We start from the raw sequence: 18,857 nt of genomic DNA on the forward strand, positions 1-18,857 counted from the left end.
CCCCTGGAATTAGGCCAACTCAGTGTTCGGGACGAGTATCTGCTTGCCTTCCTTCATTGTTTTTAGTAACCACATCTTGGACGGTCTTGGCACTTGGGAGGGACAGCCGTGATTAGCACACATGCCCTTCAGGTGCTCATTAGACTGCTCCTTCACCATTGCCATCTCTTCCTGAGGTGCACCCACTTTGCCTTCTGATTGCCACCTCCACCAAACTTAGCCCAAATTTGTCACTTTAAGATTATATCATGTGCCTACATCTAAAGGACACTTTAAAAATTTCTCTCCTTTAAAAAGACATGGACATTTCCTGATTCCCAGATTTCTGGATCCTCCAGTATATGATATTCTATTACCTCCTCCTTGAAATGTTTTGGAGTCCATTGCCTTGCAGGATGCACACTCATTTTTTAGACAAATATTTTGTTCTAGTACCTGAACTATCATCGCTTGCCTGAATTGCCAGCATTCAGCAGGATCTTAATTGGATTCCATCTTCCCTCCTTCATCCATCCATCCATCACAGCTAAAATGCAAAATTTTTACCCCTCAATTTAAAACTCTTCAAGGTTTCCCATTAGCTCAAGTCCAACACCCCTTAGGACAAGAGACCCTCCATCAAAAAGCAAGAAACATACAAACAAAAAGCAAGCAAAGAAGTGGAGAGGCCCTGAGCTTGATCACCCCTTCTTACCTTCCTACTGTGCTCAAAGCCCAGGGCCCTGGGTACAAAGCAGCTCCTAAATGTTCCATATTTAAGCTTAGAAAAAGCATCCATAAATCCCTTTCTTGACAGTTCACAAAGTACACGGCTAAGAAGTACCACCATAAAGAAATCCTATCTTTTAATTTTTGTGTAAAGGTTTATTTGGAGCCAGAAGAAGGCTTTCCTCTGAATATCAGTCCTAAGGAAAGGCTGGAGAAATCCAGGTTTTTGGACTTACCACCTTAGGCACTCAAAGTCCACTTTGCTATAATGGTCGCTGCACTTCCTTCAGAGAGTAAGCAAGCAAAATAAAGTGATGTTTCTGGAGCCTGTATTTGCAAAGGCTTGCAGAGAGAGGCATTAAGCTAAAATTACTGCAATTGCCAAAAACAGGCACATTGAGGGTGACCAAAATGTTCAGAGGAATTTCAAGGTTAAACTTTCTTATGAAATGGGTTGTGATGCGTATTCTGCCTCATCTCAAGGAGACGTTATTAACATGATGGTCACAGGTGCACAGCCCCAGCTCAACTTCATGGTGTCTTGACTACCTGTATTGCTGTCCTGACTCCACTACTTTTGAGCTACCTGACCTTGGATGGGTTACTAAACTTCTGTCAGCCTCCATCTCTTCATCTATTAAATGCAGCTATTAAAAGGACCTGCAACGCTCAAGTTGTGAGGACACCTTGTTCTTACACGAAATAATGTATGTGAAAAACACTTAGCTCAGCATTGGGGCTGGAGGAAAATTCGAGGTGTCCAGGTAGGAAAAATATGTCCTACAAATACAGTATATGGATCGTGGGGACTAATGCAAGTGCAGAATGAAGAAATACAACTCAGTGGTGGGCAGAGGGAGAACCAGCAGAGGCAAGAACAGAACAAGTGATAAACTATCACTTTGCTAACACTTCAAGAAAAGTCAGCATATAGAGTCAGGAGCGTGTAACTCCTGCACACACTCCCTTCTTAGTAACAGGTTTGACATCCCTGGGGCTTGTCCAAGAAGCAAGGTGAAAAGCGGCAGATACATCCAAGAGGGCTCATTCATGCCATTTATTCCAATGATCTCCCTCTTTACAGAGACCACTTACCAGCTCTTTATCCCTCCCCTTATGCTGAAACTGGTGAGAAGGCATTCATGAATGCGCCCACAGCACCATGATGGACAGTTCTCTGGACCAGTTAGAATAAATACGGCTGGGAGGATTACTGTTCCTCCTGGGCTATCAAGGCCACCAGCGCTGCCTGCACGTCTTCTGCCTGGGCTGGGGGCAGCAGACATTCTCTGATGAGGGCCAGAGCCGCCGCCTCGGTCAGGCTGCTGAAGTCCTGGGCCGTTTTGACTGGGAGGTGCCCAGCCAGCTCACAGAGGGCAACGTTGAATGCCTCACCTTCCTTTGTCCCAAAGCTGGGCTTCCGGGGCCACAGAATGACTCGGACTCCCGAGAGGGCTGAGGAAGATGATGTCTTTCCAGGCGGGGCCCCCCGGGTGACAAACAAGTTATGTGCAATCTCACAGTCAGTCAGGTAGTCAGTGGCCCGACACACCCTGCTTATCAAGGCTTCCAAGTCAGGCCCTGGCCTACTGGTATAAAAGAGGAAGCCTGGAGCTGGGAGCGCCTGGAGCACATGCAGATGGCCCCGAGGGTCCAGGGGTTCGCTGGGGGCCCCCTCCACGGGCAGCCGGTGGGCCAGGTAGTAGCCATGCAGGTGGAGGTGGTTCACCGAGGCCAGGCCGCCCAGGCTGTTGAAGCCCACGCGGAAGCCTGGGTGTGAGCTCAGCAGCACAGCCTCGACCCCGGCCCGCAGTGCCCCGGGCAGCAGGCGCTGGGGGAGCCCTCGGGTGGGTTCGGGCACCAGCAGCACGTGGCCCCACTCCAAGGGGCTGACGTTGATCACCACCAGAATGTCCTCTTGCTGGACCGTGCTGGGGCAATCCCGCTTCCGGTGCAGACGGAAAAGGACCTCTCCTGGCCGGATCTGGTTGAAGTTAAACTGTTCAGGGTCAAACTCCTGCCTCACGCTCTTTATGTTCTGGGGGCGCCTTCTCTGCACACCTCGCTCCACGTTCAGCTGAGCCACAAAACCCACGGTCCCAGGGAGGGTTTGGGTCGGCAGCGCCCCTAGTGGGTAGCGGAACAGCCCCAGCTCCATCCGCTGCCTCCAGGCCGAGCAGAGGGCAGAGTCAAAGTGAGACAGTGGTGGCGTGTTCAGGAGGCTAAGCGCACCCCTTGGCCACTGAACCCCTTCCATCACGAGTTCCTCCTGCCCATAGACAAAGTCAGGAATGCCATGCCCTTCCCAGTCCTCCTTGTTTGGGGGCAGCAAATAGGAAGTTTCATTTGAAGCATGTGGAATAGCCATGGGGCTGACCTGAAACAATCATAAGGTGAAAAATACATGATGCCATCCCATTTCTAAAGATTTTATTTTTTAATAATAAACTCATTACATTTTACTTATGTATTTTTATTTTTTTTAATATTTTTTGGGGGTTTCCCTGGTGGCTCAGATGGTAGAGAATCTGCCTGCAATGTAGGAAACCTGGGTTCCATCCCTAGGGCAGGAAGATATCTTGGAGAAGGAAATGGCAACCCACTCCAGTATTCTTGCCTGAGAATTACAGGGACAGGAGAGTCTGGTGGGCTACAGTCCATGGGGTCGCAGAGTCGGACACAACTGAGCAACTAACACACACACACACAAAGTATTTTCATTTACTTATTTGACTGTGTGGGGTCCTAGTTGCGGCACAAGTGGTCTTCCATCTTAGTTGTGGCATGCGGGGTCTTTAGTTGCGGCATGTGAGGTTTTTATTTGTATTATTTATTAATTTATTTGGCTGCGCCACTCATCTTGCAGGATCAGTTCCTCGAGCAGGGATTGAACCTGGGCCACGGCAGTGAAAGCCCAGAATCCCTAACCACTAGCCCACCAGGGAACTCCCCTATTTTTATTTTTAAATAAACTTTACTCTTTGTTCTGATTACAAAAGTAATATATGCTTTTGGTAAAATATTTTGAAAACACAGAAATCACTCATAATTCCATCACCTGCAGGTTAGCATACGTTTTTGCTGAATTAAAGATATAAATCAAATTCTTTCTCTTTCTAAAAATTACACATAAACTTTCTTAATGGAGAAAAGAAATACAGATAAATTATAACACTTATTCCAATGCCCAGGGAAAAATCACAATTTATATATGTAGCCTCATATTCATATATAGATAGATCTTGATTTTTTTTTTTGGCCATGCCATGAGGCATGCAGGATCTTAGTTCCCCAACCAGGGACCAAACCCATGCCCCCTGCATTGGGAGCACAGAGTCTTAACCACTGGACTACCAGGGAAGTCCTGGAACTTGTTTTTTTTTTTAACTGATCTTTAACTGTTGTATATTTAGGTTTTTCTGACTTCTTACTATCATATACAACGTTGTGATAGACATCCTATCTATCTTTGCAGATGCTTTTATTTTCATTTAAAATAAAATCTTAGTTTACCACAGGTTCAGAAGAGGCTCATGGCTCAGGCTTTCAATATATAGTCTGGCAAACTGCCCTCCAGAAAACTGCACCAGTGTTCCAGTGCCTGAGAGTGGCCATGGCTTCAAAGCTTACTACTCCTTTTATGGGAACAGCTTTTCCACTGTTGTGTAGTAATTCCAAATGGCCATGCATACAACCACTTGGGTAAGGATGGCCAATCGTAAGTGCCCAGGGCCAATCCTTTAAGGTGGAAATAGGTGCCAGTCTTCATCTCCACTGGGTCCCTGAAGCCCAGGGGACCCAAGGTGTCCCCTGCTGTTGGCCCAGAGGGGACAGCAGAAGGAAGCTTACCTCAGAAGAGTTGCCTCAGCACAAGCCTGGGTACCCTCAGCTCTGCTGGTCCAGAAACTTTACATTAATAAAACAGAAAAACATACAAAACAATGTTTTGTTAAAAATCAAGCTGAGTTTAATGGGTATAGAGTTTCAGTTTTGTAAGGTGAAAATATTCCAGAGATTGGCAACACAATAATGTGAATATACTTAATACTACTAAACTGTATGCTCAGAGATGGTTAAGATGATAACACTACTGAACTGTACACTTAGAGATGGTTAAGATGGTAAAACTTTTGCATTTTTTACCACAATAAACATTTTTTAAAAAAACTTGAGCTTAAATTTTATACTTAATTTACTAAGCATAAAAATTTATGCTGATTTATGCATAATTTACTAAGCATAAGTAAAATATAGAGTCTTGAAATGAGACTCTTAAAAATGAGTCTAGGACACTTCTCCAAAGATATACAAATGGCCAACAAACATATGAAAAGATGCTCAACATCACTAATTAGGGAAATGAAATCAAAATCACAATAAGATACCACTTGACATTCTTTAGGATGGCTACTATCAAAAACAGAAAATAACAGGTGTTGGCAAGGATATGCAGAAATTGGACCCCTTAGGCACTACTGGTGGGAGTGTAAAGTGATACAGTTGCTATGGAAAACAGTAGAGCAGGTCCTCAAAAAAATAAAATTACTATGTGATGCAGCAGTTCCACTTCCGGGGGGTATATCCAAAAGAACTGAAAGCAGGGTCTCAAAGAGGTATTTATACAACTGTGTTCATAGCGGTATTATTCACAGTAGCCAAGAGGTGGAAGCAACTTAAGTATCCATCAATAGATAAATGGATAAACAAGAGGTGGCCTATACAGGCAATGGAATGTTATTCAGCCTTAAAGAGAAGGCAATGCCAACATAGGCTACAACATGGATGAACCTTGAGGACTTTATGCTAACTGAAATAAGCCAATCACCAAAGGACAAGTTTTTTATGATTTCACTTATATAAGGCACCTAAAATGCTCAAATTCTGGGACTTCCCTGGTGGTCCAGTGGCTGCAACATTGCGCTCCCAATACAGGATGCCCAGGCTGGATCCCTGGTTGGGGAACTAGATCCCACATGCCACAACTAAGACCCAGTGCAACCAAATAAGTAAATTAACTTAAAAAAAAAAGCTCAAATTCATAGAGACAGAAAGTAGAATGGTGGTTCCCAAGGGTTGGGGGGAGGGGGAAATGAGAAACTGTTATTGAATAGGCACAGAGTTTCAGTTTTGCAAGAAGAAAAAAGTTCTGGAGACTGGGCTACCAAATAATGTGAATATACTTAACACTACTGAACTGTATACTTGGTAATGGTTAAGGTTTTAAAGTTTATGTTACATTTTTTTAACCCAATTTTTAAAATGTCAAGATGGTAAATTTCATGTTATGTGTATTTTGCCACAATTCAAAACAATTTTAGTGATTCTCAAAATAGATTTAAGAAATCCAACAATTTGCTGAATTAAACCTAAGTAGGATGGCATCACTGACTCAATGGACATGCATTTAAAAAAACTGAAGGAGATAGTGAAGGACAGGGAAGCCTGGCATGCTGCAGTCCACAGGGTCGCAAAGAGTTGGACACGACTGAGTGACTCAACAACATTCACTTAGGTGTCTCTCATTCATTCATTGAGAATCAATCCACTTCAACCTCACTGTTGACATTCTAGGGCCACCTCTTCTGTGCACCCTGGTCTATGTTCTGTTGAGCCACAAAATTGAAGTACTTAGGAAGTAACTGCTGTGTATGAGGCAATGAAGACATGGTAGCAAATAAGGAGAACCAAGTCTATATCCTTATGGAACTTACATCCTGGGATGAAGTTAGATGATAAGCTAAAGGAAAACACTACCCGTGGTGACAGCATTTTGTGGGAAACAAGTCATAAAATAGGGGGTGACTAAGCAGTGGGATCAGGGCATCCCACTTCTACAAGAGGGATGTGATAGCTGAGCTAAGACAGGAGGGATAAGAAGAGGCCTACAATGAAGAGCTGAGTGTACTCCAGGCAAAAGAAACCAGAAGTCCAAGGCCACGAGTCTTGTAGGCAGATGGTTGGCCTGTTCTAGGAACAGAAAAGAGGCAATGTTACTGGGGTATGGCCGACAAAGGGGAGAGGACTCCCCCCGCCACCACCCACCAGTGAAGCTGGAGAGGAAAGCGGAGGCCAGATTAGCTGCAGGGCCTTATGCATCATGGACAGGAACTTGGATTCTATTCTAAATGGAGTAAGACATCACTGGTAGGTTCTAAACATAAGGATCATCTGGTATTTTATTTTTCTGGCCACACCACACAGCATGTGGAACTTCTCTGCCCAAAGATTGAACCCAGGAAGTCCAGGACTGTTTGATATTTTATAAACTTTTTTCTAACTGTTATGTGGAAAATGGATTGTAGGGGAGCAAAGGGGAAGCAGAGACCACTTTGGAGGTCACTCTGGTGGCCAGGTGAGCAGTGAGGTGACTGGACAACATAGATGGCAACAGAGTTAGGAGGAGTTGGGGATATGGGTCATGGTTTTAAAGACAGAACCAGCAGGGCCTGCTGACATGCTGACTATGGAGATTGAGGGAAAAGGAAGAACTGGGAGTGACTCAGCTTCAGGAACCAGGCCCTGCAGTGGCATTTACAGAGATGGAGAGGGTGGAGACGGGGTGCGGGCAGGAATAGGTGACTAGAGGAAGGGAGAGATCAAGAGTTCAATTTTCATTATTGAGTTTGAGATGTCGCCTGGGCATTCAAGAGAAGTGGTGTAGGCAGCTGGACAGTCAAACCTGGAGGTCAAGGTTGAAGTCTGGGCTAGGCAGAAATTTAAAATAACATTAAGACCCAGGGGCTAGGACCAAGGACCCAGGGCCAAGATGGTACCAAAAGACTAAAAATATGAGTAAAGACATATCAGTCAACAGAATCAATAGAAAGTGGGTATGGCTGTACTGATATTCAAGTAAAAGAATAGAAAGAACTGAAGTCGCTCAGTCGTGCTTGACTCTTTGCGACCCCGTGGACTGTAACCCACCAGGACCCTCAGTCCTTGGGATTCTCCAGGCAAGAAAATGGGAGTGGGTTTCCATTTCCTTCTCCAGGGGATCTTCCCAACCCAGGGATGGAACCTGGGTCTCCCACACTGCAGGCAGACTCTTTACCATCTGAGCCACCAGGGAAGATATTCAAGTGAACTAAGAGGCAAAAAACAATACCTAGAAATAAAGAGGAATACTTGAGAATAATAAATCATAGTGACCATGTGACAGGACTGAACCTTCACAGGAAAACCAGGAGGAAGGGAACACAGGTCCCATGTCTCTATGATGCCAGGCATGGACTGGGGGCTTTCCAAGTTTACTCAGGTGACCCTCACAACAAGCCTGTGTGGTGGCTATCATCCTGGCAGGAAGGTGAGAGATCTGATTTTGGAGGCTGACAAGATGTTTGAATTCTGACTCTTCCATTCACTAGGGATGATGTCATCTTGAGCCCCTAGAACAAAACCCATTTCCGCACCATGGGCTCTGGGCTCTCAAGGCTTAGCTGTGCCTCCCCCTCACCTCCTCTTAGACCACTCTTCCCCCTGCCTACTCTGCTCCTCACTCTTCCTAAAACTGTTCCTGCTCAAGGCTTTGGTTCTTTCTGTTCTGTCAGTCTAAAATACCCTTCTCCCAGATTGTCTTCACATGCCTGTCTCATTTAAGTCTCAGATCAAACATGGGCTTCCCTGGGGGCTTAGGGAAGCAAGCAGGAAACCAAGGTTTGATCCCTGGGTCAGAAAGATCCCCTGAAGGAAATAGCACCCCACTCCAGTATTCTTGCCTGGGATATCCCATGGATAGAGGAGCCTGGCAGACTACAGTTCGTGGGGTCACAAAGAGTCAGACCTGACTTAGCAACTAAACCACCACTACCTCAGACACACCTTGGTGGCCACACCATCTAATGTCTCAAAGGAAAGAGGAAGAGGCAAATAATATGACAAGCAGGGAAAGAAATGTCTTGGAAAACAAACACTAGGAGCTATTTTTAAATCAGCTACTCAGTTTTATCACTGTTATCAAGAGTTCATTGAACACAGGAAGGACAATATGTTAACCAAGCTCACCAGGGACTGCTAGATGACTCAGAATGCTGACTTAATAATTTATAATGAGAAACATAGCAAAGAGCACAAAATGTTCTTGGTGGCTGGTCGCTATAGGCCTTCCTCCGTACAAAAATTTACCAGGAAGCAAAATTATAATCAAAAGATTGTTCAACGAAGAAGGGTTCAAAGTCAAGTGAGGTGGCTGAGCAATCTATATCACAGTGGCCACTATGGCAGGGCAGAGCCAAGTCCCACACTTTCACCATGAAAAGACGCAGTCTCACCCTGAAGTCCAAGGATGTGCACTCACTGGTTGGTGCTCTGTCTCCTTAGCCTAGCACAGGAGACACCATGACAGCTTCTTGTTCATTGAAAGAAAGTGAAAGTTGCTCAGTCGTGTTCGACTTGCAACCCCACGGGCTATACAGTCCATGGAATTCTCCAGGCCAGAATACTGGAGGGGGTAGCCGTTCCCTTCTCCAGGGGATCTTTCCAACCCAGGGCTCGAACCCAGGTCTCCTGCCTTGCAGGCGGATTCTTTACTAGCTGAGTCACCAGGGAAGCCCAAGAATACTGGAGTGAGTAGCCTATCCCTTCTCTGGGGGATTTTATGACGCATGAATCAAACCGGGGTCTCCTTCACTGCAGGCGGATTCTTGTTCGTTGTCTTTTATTAACCGAAGACCAACTCTTTCTTGGACAGGAGTCTATTGTCAAGAGACTACACTCCAGTTGCTTTGACTGGCTTTGGTGTTCCCACTGCTCTGTAGCCTCTACTTTCTGGAAGGTAATATTTCCACAGTGGTGGGACTCACAGATTGATACAGAGTCTTACTAAGTCATTCTCCGATGATCACCTTATCATTATTGCTGCTGCTGCTATGTCGGGTCAGTGGTGTCTGACTCTGTGCGACCCCATAGGTGGCAGCCCACTAGGCTCCTCTGTCCCTGGGATTCTCCAGGCAAGAATACTGGAATGGGTTGCCATTTCCTTCTCCAATGCACGAAAGTGAAAAGTGAAAGTGAAGTTGCTCAGTCGTGTCCGACTCTTCGCAACCCCATGCACTGTAGCCCACCAGGCTCCCCTGTCCATGGGATTTTCCAGGCAAGAGTACTGGAGTGGGTTGCCATTGCCTTCTCCTTATCATTATTGAGTGCTGGGAAAATTAGTTACTCAGCAAAAGCCTTTACTCAACAACCGCCACACCTAGTGTCTGAAAATCATGATTCCCACTGCTCCTCATGGAGCTTGCAGTCTAGCAGGAGAAAAAGACATTAATCCAATCATCACACATGTAAATATAGATGGCAAACATGACAGACGCTGTCAAGGAAAGCACTAGATCCCTCTGTGAGTGTAAGCAAGATTCTTAATCTAGTCTAGGAAATCAGGGAAGGGTAAGGATGGAAGGAATAAGGATAAGGATAAGATGGAAGATAAGGATAAGATGGAAGAGGAATGGAGAACCCATAGTGGCTGAAACCCAGAGAGCCTGAGGAGACTGGCAGAGAAAGAGAGGTTGAAGTCGAATTACAAGGGGTTGGTTTGGGTATTTAACTTCTTAATGGTTTTAAACAGACTGACATATTCATATTTAGACTTTACAAAGATCAGCTAGTGGAATGAATTAAAAGAATCAAGAACTACATTTTGTCTGTTGTACCTTTTATTAAAGTAGAAAACAACAATAAAAAATAATGAATCTCACTGCCTCCATTCAGTAGCCTGTAACCCCTACCTTTTGGAATACTCATTCATGCATGCATCCAATACAAACTGAGATAGTACCATGCATGTGTCAAGCGTTGTCCTAGGGCTTGAGAGGGGACAAGAGCAAATAGTTCAGCTTCAATTCCTACTCCCCCAGCATGCAGTCTGGGAGCAGGTCACAGGGCAGCATGCAGGCTGGGGAGAGAAGTACAGCAGTGGGGATCCTTGCAAAGAGCCCTAGAATGGAACGACCGCTTTTTAAAAGCTCGAGTCCAGACAAGTCTCTAGACTTGGTGGGTTCCATACCTGAGTTGGAAGATCTCCGGGAGGAGGGTATGGTAACCCACTCCAGTATTCTTGCCTGGAGAATCCCCATGGACAGAGGAGCCTGGCAAGCTACAGTCCATGGGGCCGCAAAGAGTCGGACAAGACCAAGCACACACATACACACACACAGACAAGTCACTGAACTCCAGTGAGCCTTTGTATTTTCCCCTTTGGAAAACGGTAACTCACCTTGCAGAGATGTAAGAACTGAAGCTAATTATGCACAGCGCTTGGGACTCAGTGGGCCCTCAATAAACAGCCTCAGCAGGCAACAAGGTTATGGTTATTTCTGCAGACGTGGCATGAGGGTTGCAACTAGTATGGCAGGTGACGAATGGCAACGTCCGGGTGTAAAAGCCCTCGCTGGGCTGAGGGGGCAGCCGACCGCCAGGGGCCACTCAGCGAGCCACGAGGTTTCTCGGTTACCCCGGCTCCAAACACTCCCCCGATGCTCTTTACCAGACTCCGCGCAAGGCCGCCACGGTCGCTACCCCCGGCACCTACTGCAGGTGAGGCTGACGCACTGCGCGACTTCCCCCAAACTCCTACCGGGGCCATTGCCGGGTCGTGGCGCCCTCAACGCATGCGCGGCCTGCACGCCAGCGCGCGAAGACGGCCCGGCCCGGCCCGCCCATCCTGGAGGCGGGGCCGTGAGGCCTGGGCCCCGCCCCGGAGCGTCCGGCCCCGCCCCGGGCCCCGCCTCCAGCTCGCCAGGGACCGCCCGAAGCCGGGAGCCAACCGACCGAACCGGGCTGGGAGCGCCTGGGAGCCTTAAGGAGGGGGCGGGCCCGGGGGGCGGTGGCCCCAGGAGCGGTTGCCGCGGGCACCGGGTGGTGACGCGGCCCGAGGGCGGAAGTGAGAAAGTTGCCAGCGTCCCGAGACAAGTTGGCGGAGCTGTGCGCGAGCGGTAGCGATGGGGGGTTCGGGCAGTCGTCTGTCCAAGGAGCTGCTGGCCGAGTACCAGGTGCGCGAGACGCCGGTCCCTAGGGAGTTTGCGCGCGGTCCTGCGCTCGGGAGAGGACGGTCCCCGAGCCGCCGCCGGGCGGGTGGGCGCGGCCTCTGGCCCCGGGCGGCCTGCTGACCCTCCTCTCTCGTTTTGCCTTCCAGGACTTGACGTTCCTGACCAAACAGGAGATCCTTCTGTAAGTGCTGTTTCGAATCTCACCTCCGGGATGCTCTCGGAACGGCTTCGGGAGCGGGGGAGGGTCTGTCTTACTGATGGGCAAACCGAAGCCCCGCCAGAGGGAGGGGCCTGCCTGAGGCCAGCAGTCTAGCCGGAACTGGAGGCCGGGGCCCCGGGCCCTCGGCTGTGGCCTCTTACCGGCACGCCCTCCCATCTCGCTCCGGCGGTCCCATTGGTGCACCGCGGAGCAGCCTCTAGCCGGAGTTGAGTGCTTTTTGACCCGGCTTCCCTGACTTCTGCAAAACGGAACTTCCTGTCCCAATCCGGCAGGGACTGCCGTAGTTATGGGCTGCTTTGTCTGCTGGCAAAGCCAGAGAAGCCTTGGGGAGCCCTCTGGCTCCTCCTTTACCTGAATACTACCGTAACCGTTAACGCTAACTGAGCACTTCCCATGCTCTGCTAAAAGGCTGTCTACGTTTCCTATGTAACCCTCACGAGGGAGGTATGGGGACAGTGAAACAGTCGGATAACTTGCCTAAGACGACATTCTTGAGTAAGAGGATTTGAACTGGGGCTGGAACCCCCTTCCTAGCCAGCTTTATGTGGCCGCACACCTGAGCAAGAAGGTTCCTAGGCTTCTCTTGGCAAAAAATAATCCCAGTGGGAATGAGGTGGGGCCTAAGGGGGAGAAAGTTCAGGGCAGCTGCTTTGAGGAGCAGCGGGAGATTCCTGAAATGAAATGAGATTTCAGTTTAGCTCTTTTTCGCTTGCTCTTTTTTAAGGCCAACTTCTGGCCCCTTCCCGGACCTCTCCAAACCTGGGGGAGTCTAGAATCAGGGCCAAGCACAGTGCCTGGGACATGGGGTCCCACAGTAAACCCGCAAGGATGGACTCCCAGACTGCCTGTAATGTCTTGTGATGTATCTCCTCTTGCCTTAGAAGTCCTGAGGGCTTAGCTCCTCAGCTGGTTCATGATGGGTATTCAAGGCCAGGAGGGGGGATGTGATACATTTAGGAAAGCACACTAACAGGTTCTCCTCCTGCCAGAGCCCACAGACGGTTCTGTGAGCTGCTTCCCCAGGAGCACCGGAGTGTGGAGGAGTCATTGCAGGCTCGAGTGTCCTTGGAGCAGATCCTCAGCCTTCCAGAGCTCAAGGTGCCAGCCGCCCCGCCCCCCCCACCTCCCTCTGCTACTCCTTCTGAGGTCACATGGTCACTGCTCCCCATTCTAGTCTTCTCTCTGTTTCACCCTAAGTTCCTGGGTGGTTTATGAAGGTCATCCGGGGGAGTCATATAGTCATAGAAGGATGGATGTCTTGCACACTGGGATCCTCAGACATATTTCTTGGAGGTTCAAAGTTTTGTCCTGTAAGAGTTGAATTACCTTATTAAAATTCCAGAGGCTGACTGCCTCTCCATAGGGCGGCTGTGAAAATTTCTATGCAAAGGCCCCGGCCTAGTGCCTGTAACACAGTAATTGCTCAGTTCAATATTTGTGTTTTAAAATAACCAGCTCATCTTGTTCTCTTTGCTTAGAATGCCTCCCTCTTCCTTCCTTCTCTGCTCCCAGGCCTGCCTTTAGGTTAAGCTCTGATGCCCAAAAAGCCATCCCTGTCTCTTACCCAGTGGGGTCATGGGCCCTCCTGACTTCTATGCTGGCCCCAAACTGGTGATGTTCTCCCCTGAGAGGCTGAACTGCTCCCTCCAGTTTCCCGGTGGCGTTTGAATGTGTGATCGGGGCTGCTTCGTGTGTGGCATTCACAGAAGGCTTTCTTGCTTAGGCCAACCCCTTCAAGGAGCGAATCTGCAAGGTCTTCTCCACTTCCCCGAGCAGAGACAGCCTGAGCTTCGAGGACTTCTTGGACCTCCTCAGTGTGTTCAGCGACACAGCCACCCCAGACATCAAGTCCCACTATGCCTTCCGCATCTTTGGTAAGGAGCAGGGGGCCGGGTGGAACACCAGTCCCTCCGACGTGGTCTTTGTGGAGATGCCTGAGAGCTCAGGGAGTCACGAGCTGGACGCTTATCCTGACCATCTCCTTTTGGGCTTCCTGTGTCTGCTTTCTAGACTTTGATGATGATGGAACCTTGAACAGAGAAGACCTGAGCCAGCTCGTGAACTGCCTCACAGGAGAGAGCGAAGACACACGGCTCAGTGATTCAGAGATGAAGCAACTCATCGACAACGTGAGCCGTGGGGTGGGGTGGGCTGGGCCGGGCCGGGGAACAGGGGGGAAAGCCTTGGGCTTTGGCCTTGAAGCTTCCCCTTTCCAGATCCTAGAGGAATCCGACATTGATAGGGATGGGACCATCAACCTCTCCGAGTTCCAGCATGTCATCTCCCGCTCGCCAGATTTTGCCAGGTATGACTGTGGTCCTCACCTGCTGCACCGGGTCTGGGATGTTATTTCTGGAGGCGGTCCCTGGGGTAGGAAAAGGTCTCCTGCTTTCTCTGAATATATTAGAGTAGCTCTTCTTCTAAAGGGGACTCACACATGTGGGACACAGCCCACTCCAAGGGGTCTTGGTAGAGGGGTAAACTTAGGGTTTAGTCCCTACCCTCCTCTTCCAGCAGAAAGCCCCAAAACACTCTTCTCTTGTTCAGTTCCTTTAAGATTGTCCTGTGACAGAAGCCACAGCGTGTGTACCAGCACCCTGTTGAAGAATGTCCACTGCTGAACTGTGGTCATGGTTACCCCGTGTTGTCAGCGCCGGCCAAGCTGGCCCAGCCTGGAGCTGGCACTGCGCAGTCTTGCCCGGGGCTGTGGAGGGCCCTCCACATCAGGGCCTTTCCCCTGCTCACTGTCATCGCTCTATTTGTGTTTCTACTAATCAATAATAAAGGTTTAGAAGTTTTGAGCCTTTGTGCAACACTAGAATTACTAGTGTGAAGGAGTGGACTTTTATGAGCCCTCGGTCACCCTGGGGATAAGTAGGACTTAAAGAAGGGGATGGCTGATGGCTCATAAAGAATCTGCGTGTAATGCAGGAGACCCAGGTTCAATCCTTGGGTCAGGAAGATCCCCTGGAGTAGGAAATGGCAACCAACCCACTGCAGTATTCTTGCCTGCAGAATCCCATGGCCAGAGGAGCCTGGTGGATTATGGCCCATGGGATCACAGAGTTGGACACGACTGAGCAACTAAGCGTGCACACAAAGAAGGGGACAGCAGGAAGTCAGGCTGTATCTGCCCGTCCCACCCTCCTGTGAGGTGATATGAAAGGGAGCACGAGGGGTGGAACTCTTTGTATCCTGATAGTGGTGGTGGGTACATGAACTTCTACATGTGTTAAAACTCATAGAACTGCACTAAAAGAAAAAAGTAAGTTTCACTGTATGATCATTTGAAAAATAAAAATGCTTTTCAAGTCAAAACAAGAAAAGCCAAGACCTTTTCCCCTGCTCCCCATGCCTGAACTGAACCAGGGGTGCAGAGTAAAGGAACTGAAGTAAACAAATCCTCTCCCCTACCCACTTTATGAACCTGGCTCGGGCTTCCCTGGTGGCTCAGTGGTAAAGAATCTGCCTGCCAATGCAGGAGACATGGGTTCAATTCCTGATCCTGGAAGATCCCACATGATGCGGAGCAACTAAGCCCATGCACCACAACTCCTGAGCCCGTGCTCTAGCGCCCACACGCCACAACTACTGAAGCCCATGACCACGAGCCCTAGAGCCCATGCTCTGCAACAAGAGAAGTCACCGCAGTGAGAAGCCGGCGTACCACATCTAGAGTAGCCCCCACTTGCCACAACTAGAGAAAAGCCTGTACAGCAACGAAGACCTAGCATAGCCAAAAATAAATAAGAAAAAAAGAACCTGGCTCCACGGGGAGATGTGGTCAGCCAGGCTGGGCAGGCGTTAGCCCACTAGCACCTGAAAGAGGCGGCCTAGAACCTCCCAGAACTCAGAGAACCGGACCAACCTCAAAAAGCAACAGTCCTTTAAGAGGAGGGGCCCAGGATTCAATTTCAATTCTTTCGATTTTATTAAAAAAAAAAAAAAGTAAAGTGCATTTTTATTTAAAAAAATATATGTATAAAATCCACATAAACTCAGGGTCCCTGTGCTGGGCAGTTATCAGTGGTGCATGGGCTTAGTTGTCCCTTAAGAGTGGAGGTTGCAAGGTGTAGGGATGAATTGGGGGCTGGGTTTGAAGGCCAGGGCAGGTATGGAAAAAAGGGACACAGGTTTGTAGGCTGGAGGAAGGCAGGCAGCAGTCTTCCTAGAATTCCAAGGGATGATGTTCATTGTCATAGACTCTCTTCTGGGCTGGCGCTGCCCTGTCTCTCTAATGTTGCCACAGCCTGATACAGGCCGGAAAAGTCCAGGAGGAGGTGGGTCTGAGCCCAGGGCCTCGGGAGGGCTGCGGGGCCAGTGGGGCCCTCTGGTCCCTGAGGTGACAGGATGATGGCTGCAAGGACTTGGCCAGCTGGGGAGGCTGGACCCCTTGGAGCCCAAGCTAGCACCCTGTCTCTACCACAAGCAGGGGCAGCCTGTGACAGTAGGGGAAGGCGGAAGAGGCCAGTTGGTGCACGATTTCCAGCTCTCTCACACAGCCACTGTGGATGTGTCCTTCCAGTCTGGGAGCTGGGAGCTGGGCACTGGGCTGGCCACATGTGTGGCGTCATCTTGTCTCTCTTTTCCTGTTTCACATTTTCGATTGTTTTTAAACAAAGGGCTCAGTTCACTTAAGGAGCATCTGCTCACTCGGGCAGGCCCCCATCTTCAACCAGGACCCACAGGGACATGGCCAACTGGGGTGGAGGGTGGGGGGGCCTTGCTACTTGGCAGTGGGCTCTGTCGCTCCCAAGGGCTAGACACGGCGGCTTCTTCCACAAGGAGCAGAGGTCCAGCCAACCGGCTCTGAGCACTCGGGGCCCCCAGAGGGAGGCCGCCTCCAGAAGTCTGCTCTCACACTACCGAGTCCCGGATCGCAGAGCCCAGGCGGACCCGGGGCCGGGGGCACACTGGGGACACCTCCACGAAGCTGTCCTGGACACTCAGTGGCCTCTTCTCTGACTCCGTGAAGATGCGGGGCCCTGGGGAGCTGTCCAACAGGGCCTGGTAGCCTTGGTGATCGAGCAGGGTGCTAGGGGGGCCCACGCCGTTGAGCGGCCGGGTCTCAGGCGGCAGCACCACCGGGCGGGTCTTGGGGTGCACGCTGGCACACTCCCCCTGCTTCAGGAAGACCTTCATGCCGCCGCGATGCCGGTAGAGGAAGAATAAGATGAGGAGCACCATGGCGAACACGAAGAGCGTGCACATCACCAGGAACTCCGTCCAGTAGGACTTGTCTGTGCCCCAGCTGGCCTTGCCGCCCGCTGGCGCACTCACCCGAGATGTGTTGATGATGACGGGCACACTGCCGCTCCGGTCCGCATGGCCGGCCACCTCGTCCTCCACCACCTTCGGGCAGTAGCTGGCCTCCAGCTGCTGGATGCCCCCCTCCAGCGACCAGCACTGGAACAGCCCCAGCTCCTGCTGGCTGCCCACCAGCAGCAGGTCCCCGGTGGACAGCACGCGGCAGGATGCCGAAGCGTTGATGGGGGCCCCATTGTGCAGCCAGAGCCGGGTTGCCAGGTTGGACAGGAGGGGGCAGGCCAAGGTGTTCACTGTGTGGGGCTGGAAATGAACCTGCTCACAAGGCTTCTCACCTGCAGGCAGAAGAGGCACAGTCCCCGGTGAAGGGGGGCTAGCGTCTCCGCTCACCCACCTTCCTCCAGACTGTGTGCCTCATTGCTGTGATGGCAGCTTAGGGACTTTGGGGACTGGGGGTCTCGCTTGCCAGGGCCCTGCTTGCAGGGCCAGAGGGATGAGCAAGTGAGGAAAGGCATTTATGCCCATCAGTGGCTGCAGAAGCCTGCCAGGCAGACTTGGCCCCTGCCTTTCCTCCACCTTTCTGTGGGGCATCTTACCTTTTGCTACAGACGCCCGGGCCTTGGAAGGGCCGCAGAGGTTCTTGGCATTCGCCCCCTCGATGTCCTGGATCCACGGCCTGGGGACCAAAGAGAGTCTGGGATGGGCCAGGAAACCCCACCAGCCTGCATCTGCCCCTCTCCTCCTCCGTGCAGCACACTCTGTCACACAGCCCTGCAGACGTCGGCCTGGGGAAGGGCTCAGGGAACACCAGGCCCAAGGCAGGGGTGAAAGGAAGGCGGCCTCCCTTCGCGATTCCCCAGCCCACAGGCTCTGTGTAGACAGAGCTGGCATCTCCCCTGTCTACACAGTATTTACTTCATATAAAAGTTGCTGTGATACTTCCTCAATCACAAAAGCAGAGTGAGCCCCTAGAGAACGTCTGGAAGGACAGCCAGATCTGTATGTATTAACATATATTTGTCTCTTTTAAAGCAAGGCACAGGCACTGATTTGATTTTGGAAAACATAAAACTCGACCAAGTACAAAGGCTAAAAACATTACAAAAATCACAATCAGAGGCTTCCCTGGTGGTCCAGTGACTAAGAGTCCGAGTTCCCAATGTAGGGGGCCCGGGTTCCATCCCTGGTCAGGGAACTAGATCCCACATGCTGCAACTAAGACTTGGAACAACTAAATAAATACGTAAGTATTAAAAACAAAACAAAACTATGGAGCTAAAATATCATTAAAAAAAAACGCAATTCAACAATAATGATGGCATTTTTTAAGAGTGTCCCTTCAGGTATACATATGTGTACACACACACACACGTGATGTTTTAAAATATAAAACTGGAAACAGGTATGCCCTTGAGTGAAGTACAGACACTACAAATAGGACAGATCCAATTTTTACTTAAAATGTATGTATTTGGGACTTCTGTCGTGGTCCAGTGGTTAAGACTCTGAGCTTCCAATGCAGGGGGCCTGGGCTTGATCCCTGGTCTGGAAACTAGATCCCACATGTCACAACAAAGATAAAAGACCAACTGCAGCCCAAACAATCTTTTTTTTTTAATTTAAAAAAAAATGTATTTTTGTTTATATTACACATATGTGGAAAAACATGGGAGGATATATAT

At 49.7% G+C, this 18,857-nt stretch overlaps 3 protein-coding genes across 8 annotated transcripts in view; 1 reads left to right on the forward strand and 2 right to left on the reverse strand.

Moving 5' to 3' along the window:
* Nucleotides 1-1,750: 1,750 nt before the first annotated feature.
* GDPGP1 (GDP-D-glucose phosphorylase 1) lies at nucleotides 1,751-11,304 on the reverse strand. The gene is made up of 3 exons (XM_081547053.1): nucleotides 10,919-11,304; nucleotides 4,558-4,614; nucleotides 1,751-3,085 (listed from the first exon to the last, which is right to left on the reverse strand). The coding sequence occupies exon 3, from the start codon at nucleotides 3,074-3,076 to the stop codon at nucleotides 1,919-1,921; it is 1,158 nt and encodes a 385-aa protein (XP_081403179.1). The 5' UTR covers nucleotides 3,077-3,085; nucleotides 4,558-4,614; nucleotides 10,919-11,304; the 3' UTR covers nucleotides 1,751-1,918.
* A 148-nt stretch (nucleotides 11,305-11,452) lies between these two features.
* CIB1 (calcium and integrin binding 1) lies at nucleotides 11,453-14,711 on the forward strand. Of its 2 annotated transcripts, none has more exons than XR_014070479.1 (7): nucleotides 11,453-11,693; nucleotides 11,837-11,871; nucleotides 12,900-13,008; nucleotides 13,634-13,784; nucleotides 13,921-14,039; nucleotides 14,113-14,215; nucleotides 14,458-14,711. XR_014070479.1 is itself a non-coding variant. In XM_081547087.1 (7 exons), the coding sequence occupies exons 1-7, from the start codon at nucleotides 11,643-11,645 to the stop codon at nucleotides 14,477-14,479; spliced, it is 576 nt and encodes a 191-aa protein (XP_081403213.1). In that variant the 5' UTR covers nucleotides 11,453-11,642; the 3' UTR covers nucleotides 14,480-14,711. The 2 variants fall into 2 exon arrangements, 1 of the variants encoding a protein (XP_081403213.1); XM_081547087.1 differs by having other exon boundaries at nucleotides 14,127-14,215.
* A 1,798-nt stretch (nucleotides 14,712-16,509) lies between these two features.
* The window catches only part of SEMA4B (semaphorin 4B), an 85,016-nt gene continuing 82,668 nt past the window's right edge, over nucleotides 16,510-18,857 (reverse strand). For 3 of the 5 annotated variants that reach the window (XM_081547018.1, XM_081547021.1, XM_081547020.1), the window contains 2 exons: nucleotides 17,772-17,851; nucleotides 16,510-17,510 (listed from right to left, as the gene is read on the reverse strand). In XM_081547018.1, the coding sequence (XP_081403144.1) occupies nucleotides 16,768-17,510; nucleotides 17,772-17,851 (823 nt within the window). In that variant the 3' untranslated portion in view covers nucleotides 16,510-16,767. The remainder of the gene's footprint in view (nucleotides 17,511-17,771; nucleotides 17,852-18,857) is intronic. The other 2 variants (XM_081547017.1, XM_081547022.1) reach the window with 1 other exon arrangement.

This window comes from Giraffa tippelskirchi, chromosome 12, assembly GCF_054371585.1.
Source record: "Giraffa tippelskirchi isolate mGirTip1 chromosome 12, T2T-mGirTip1v1.2.pri, whole genome shotgun sequence".
NCBI lineage: Eukaryota > Metazoa > Chordata > Mammalia > Artiodactyla > Giraffidae > Giraffa > Giraffa tippelskirchi.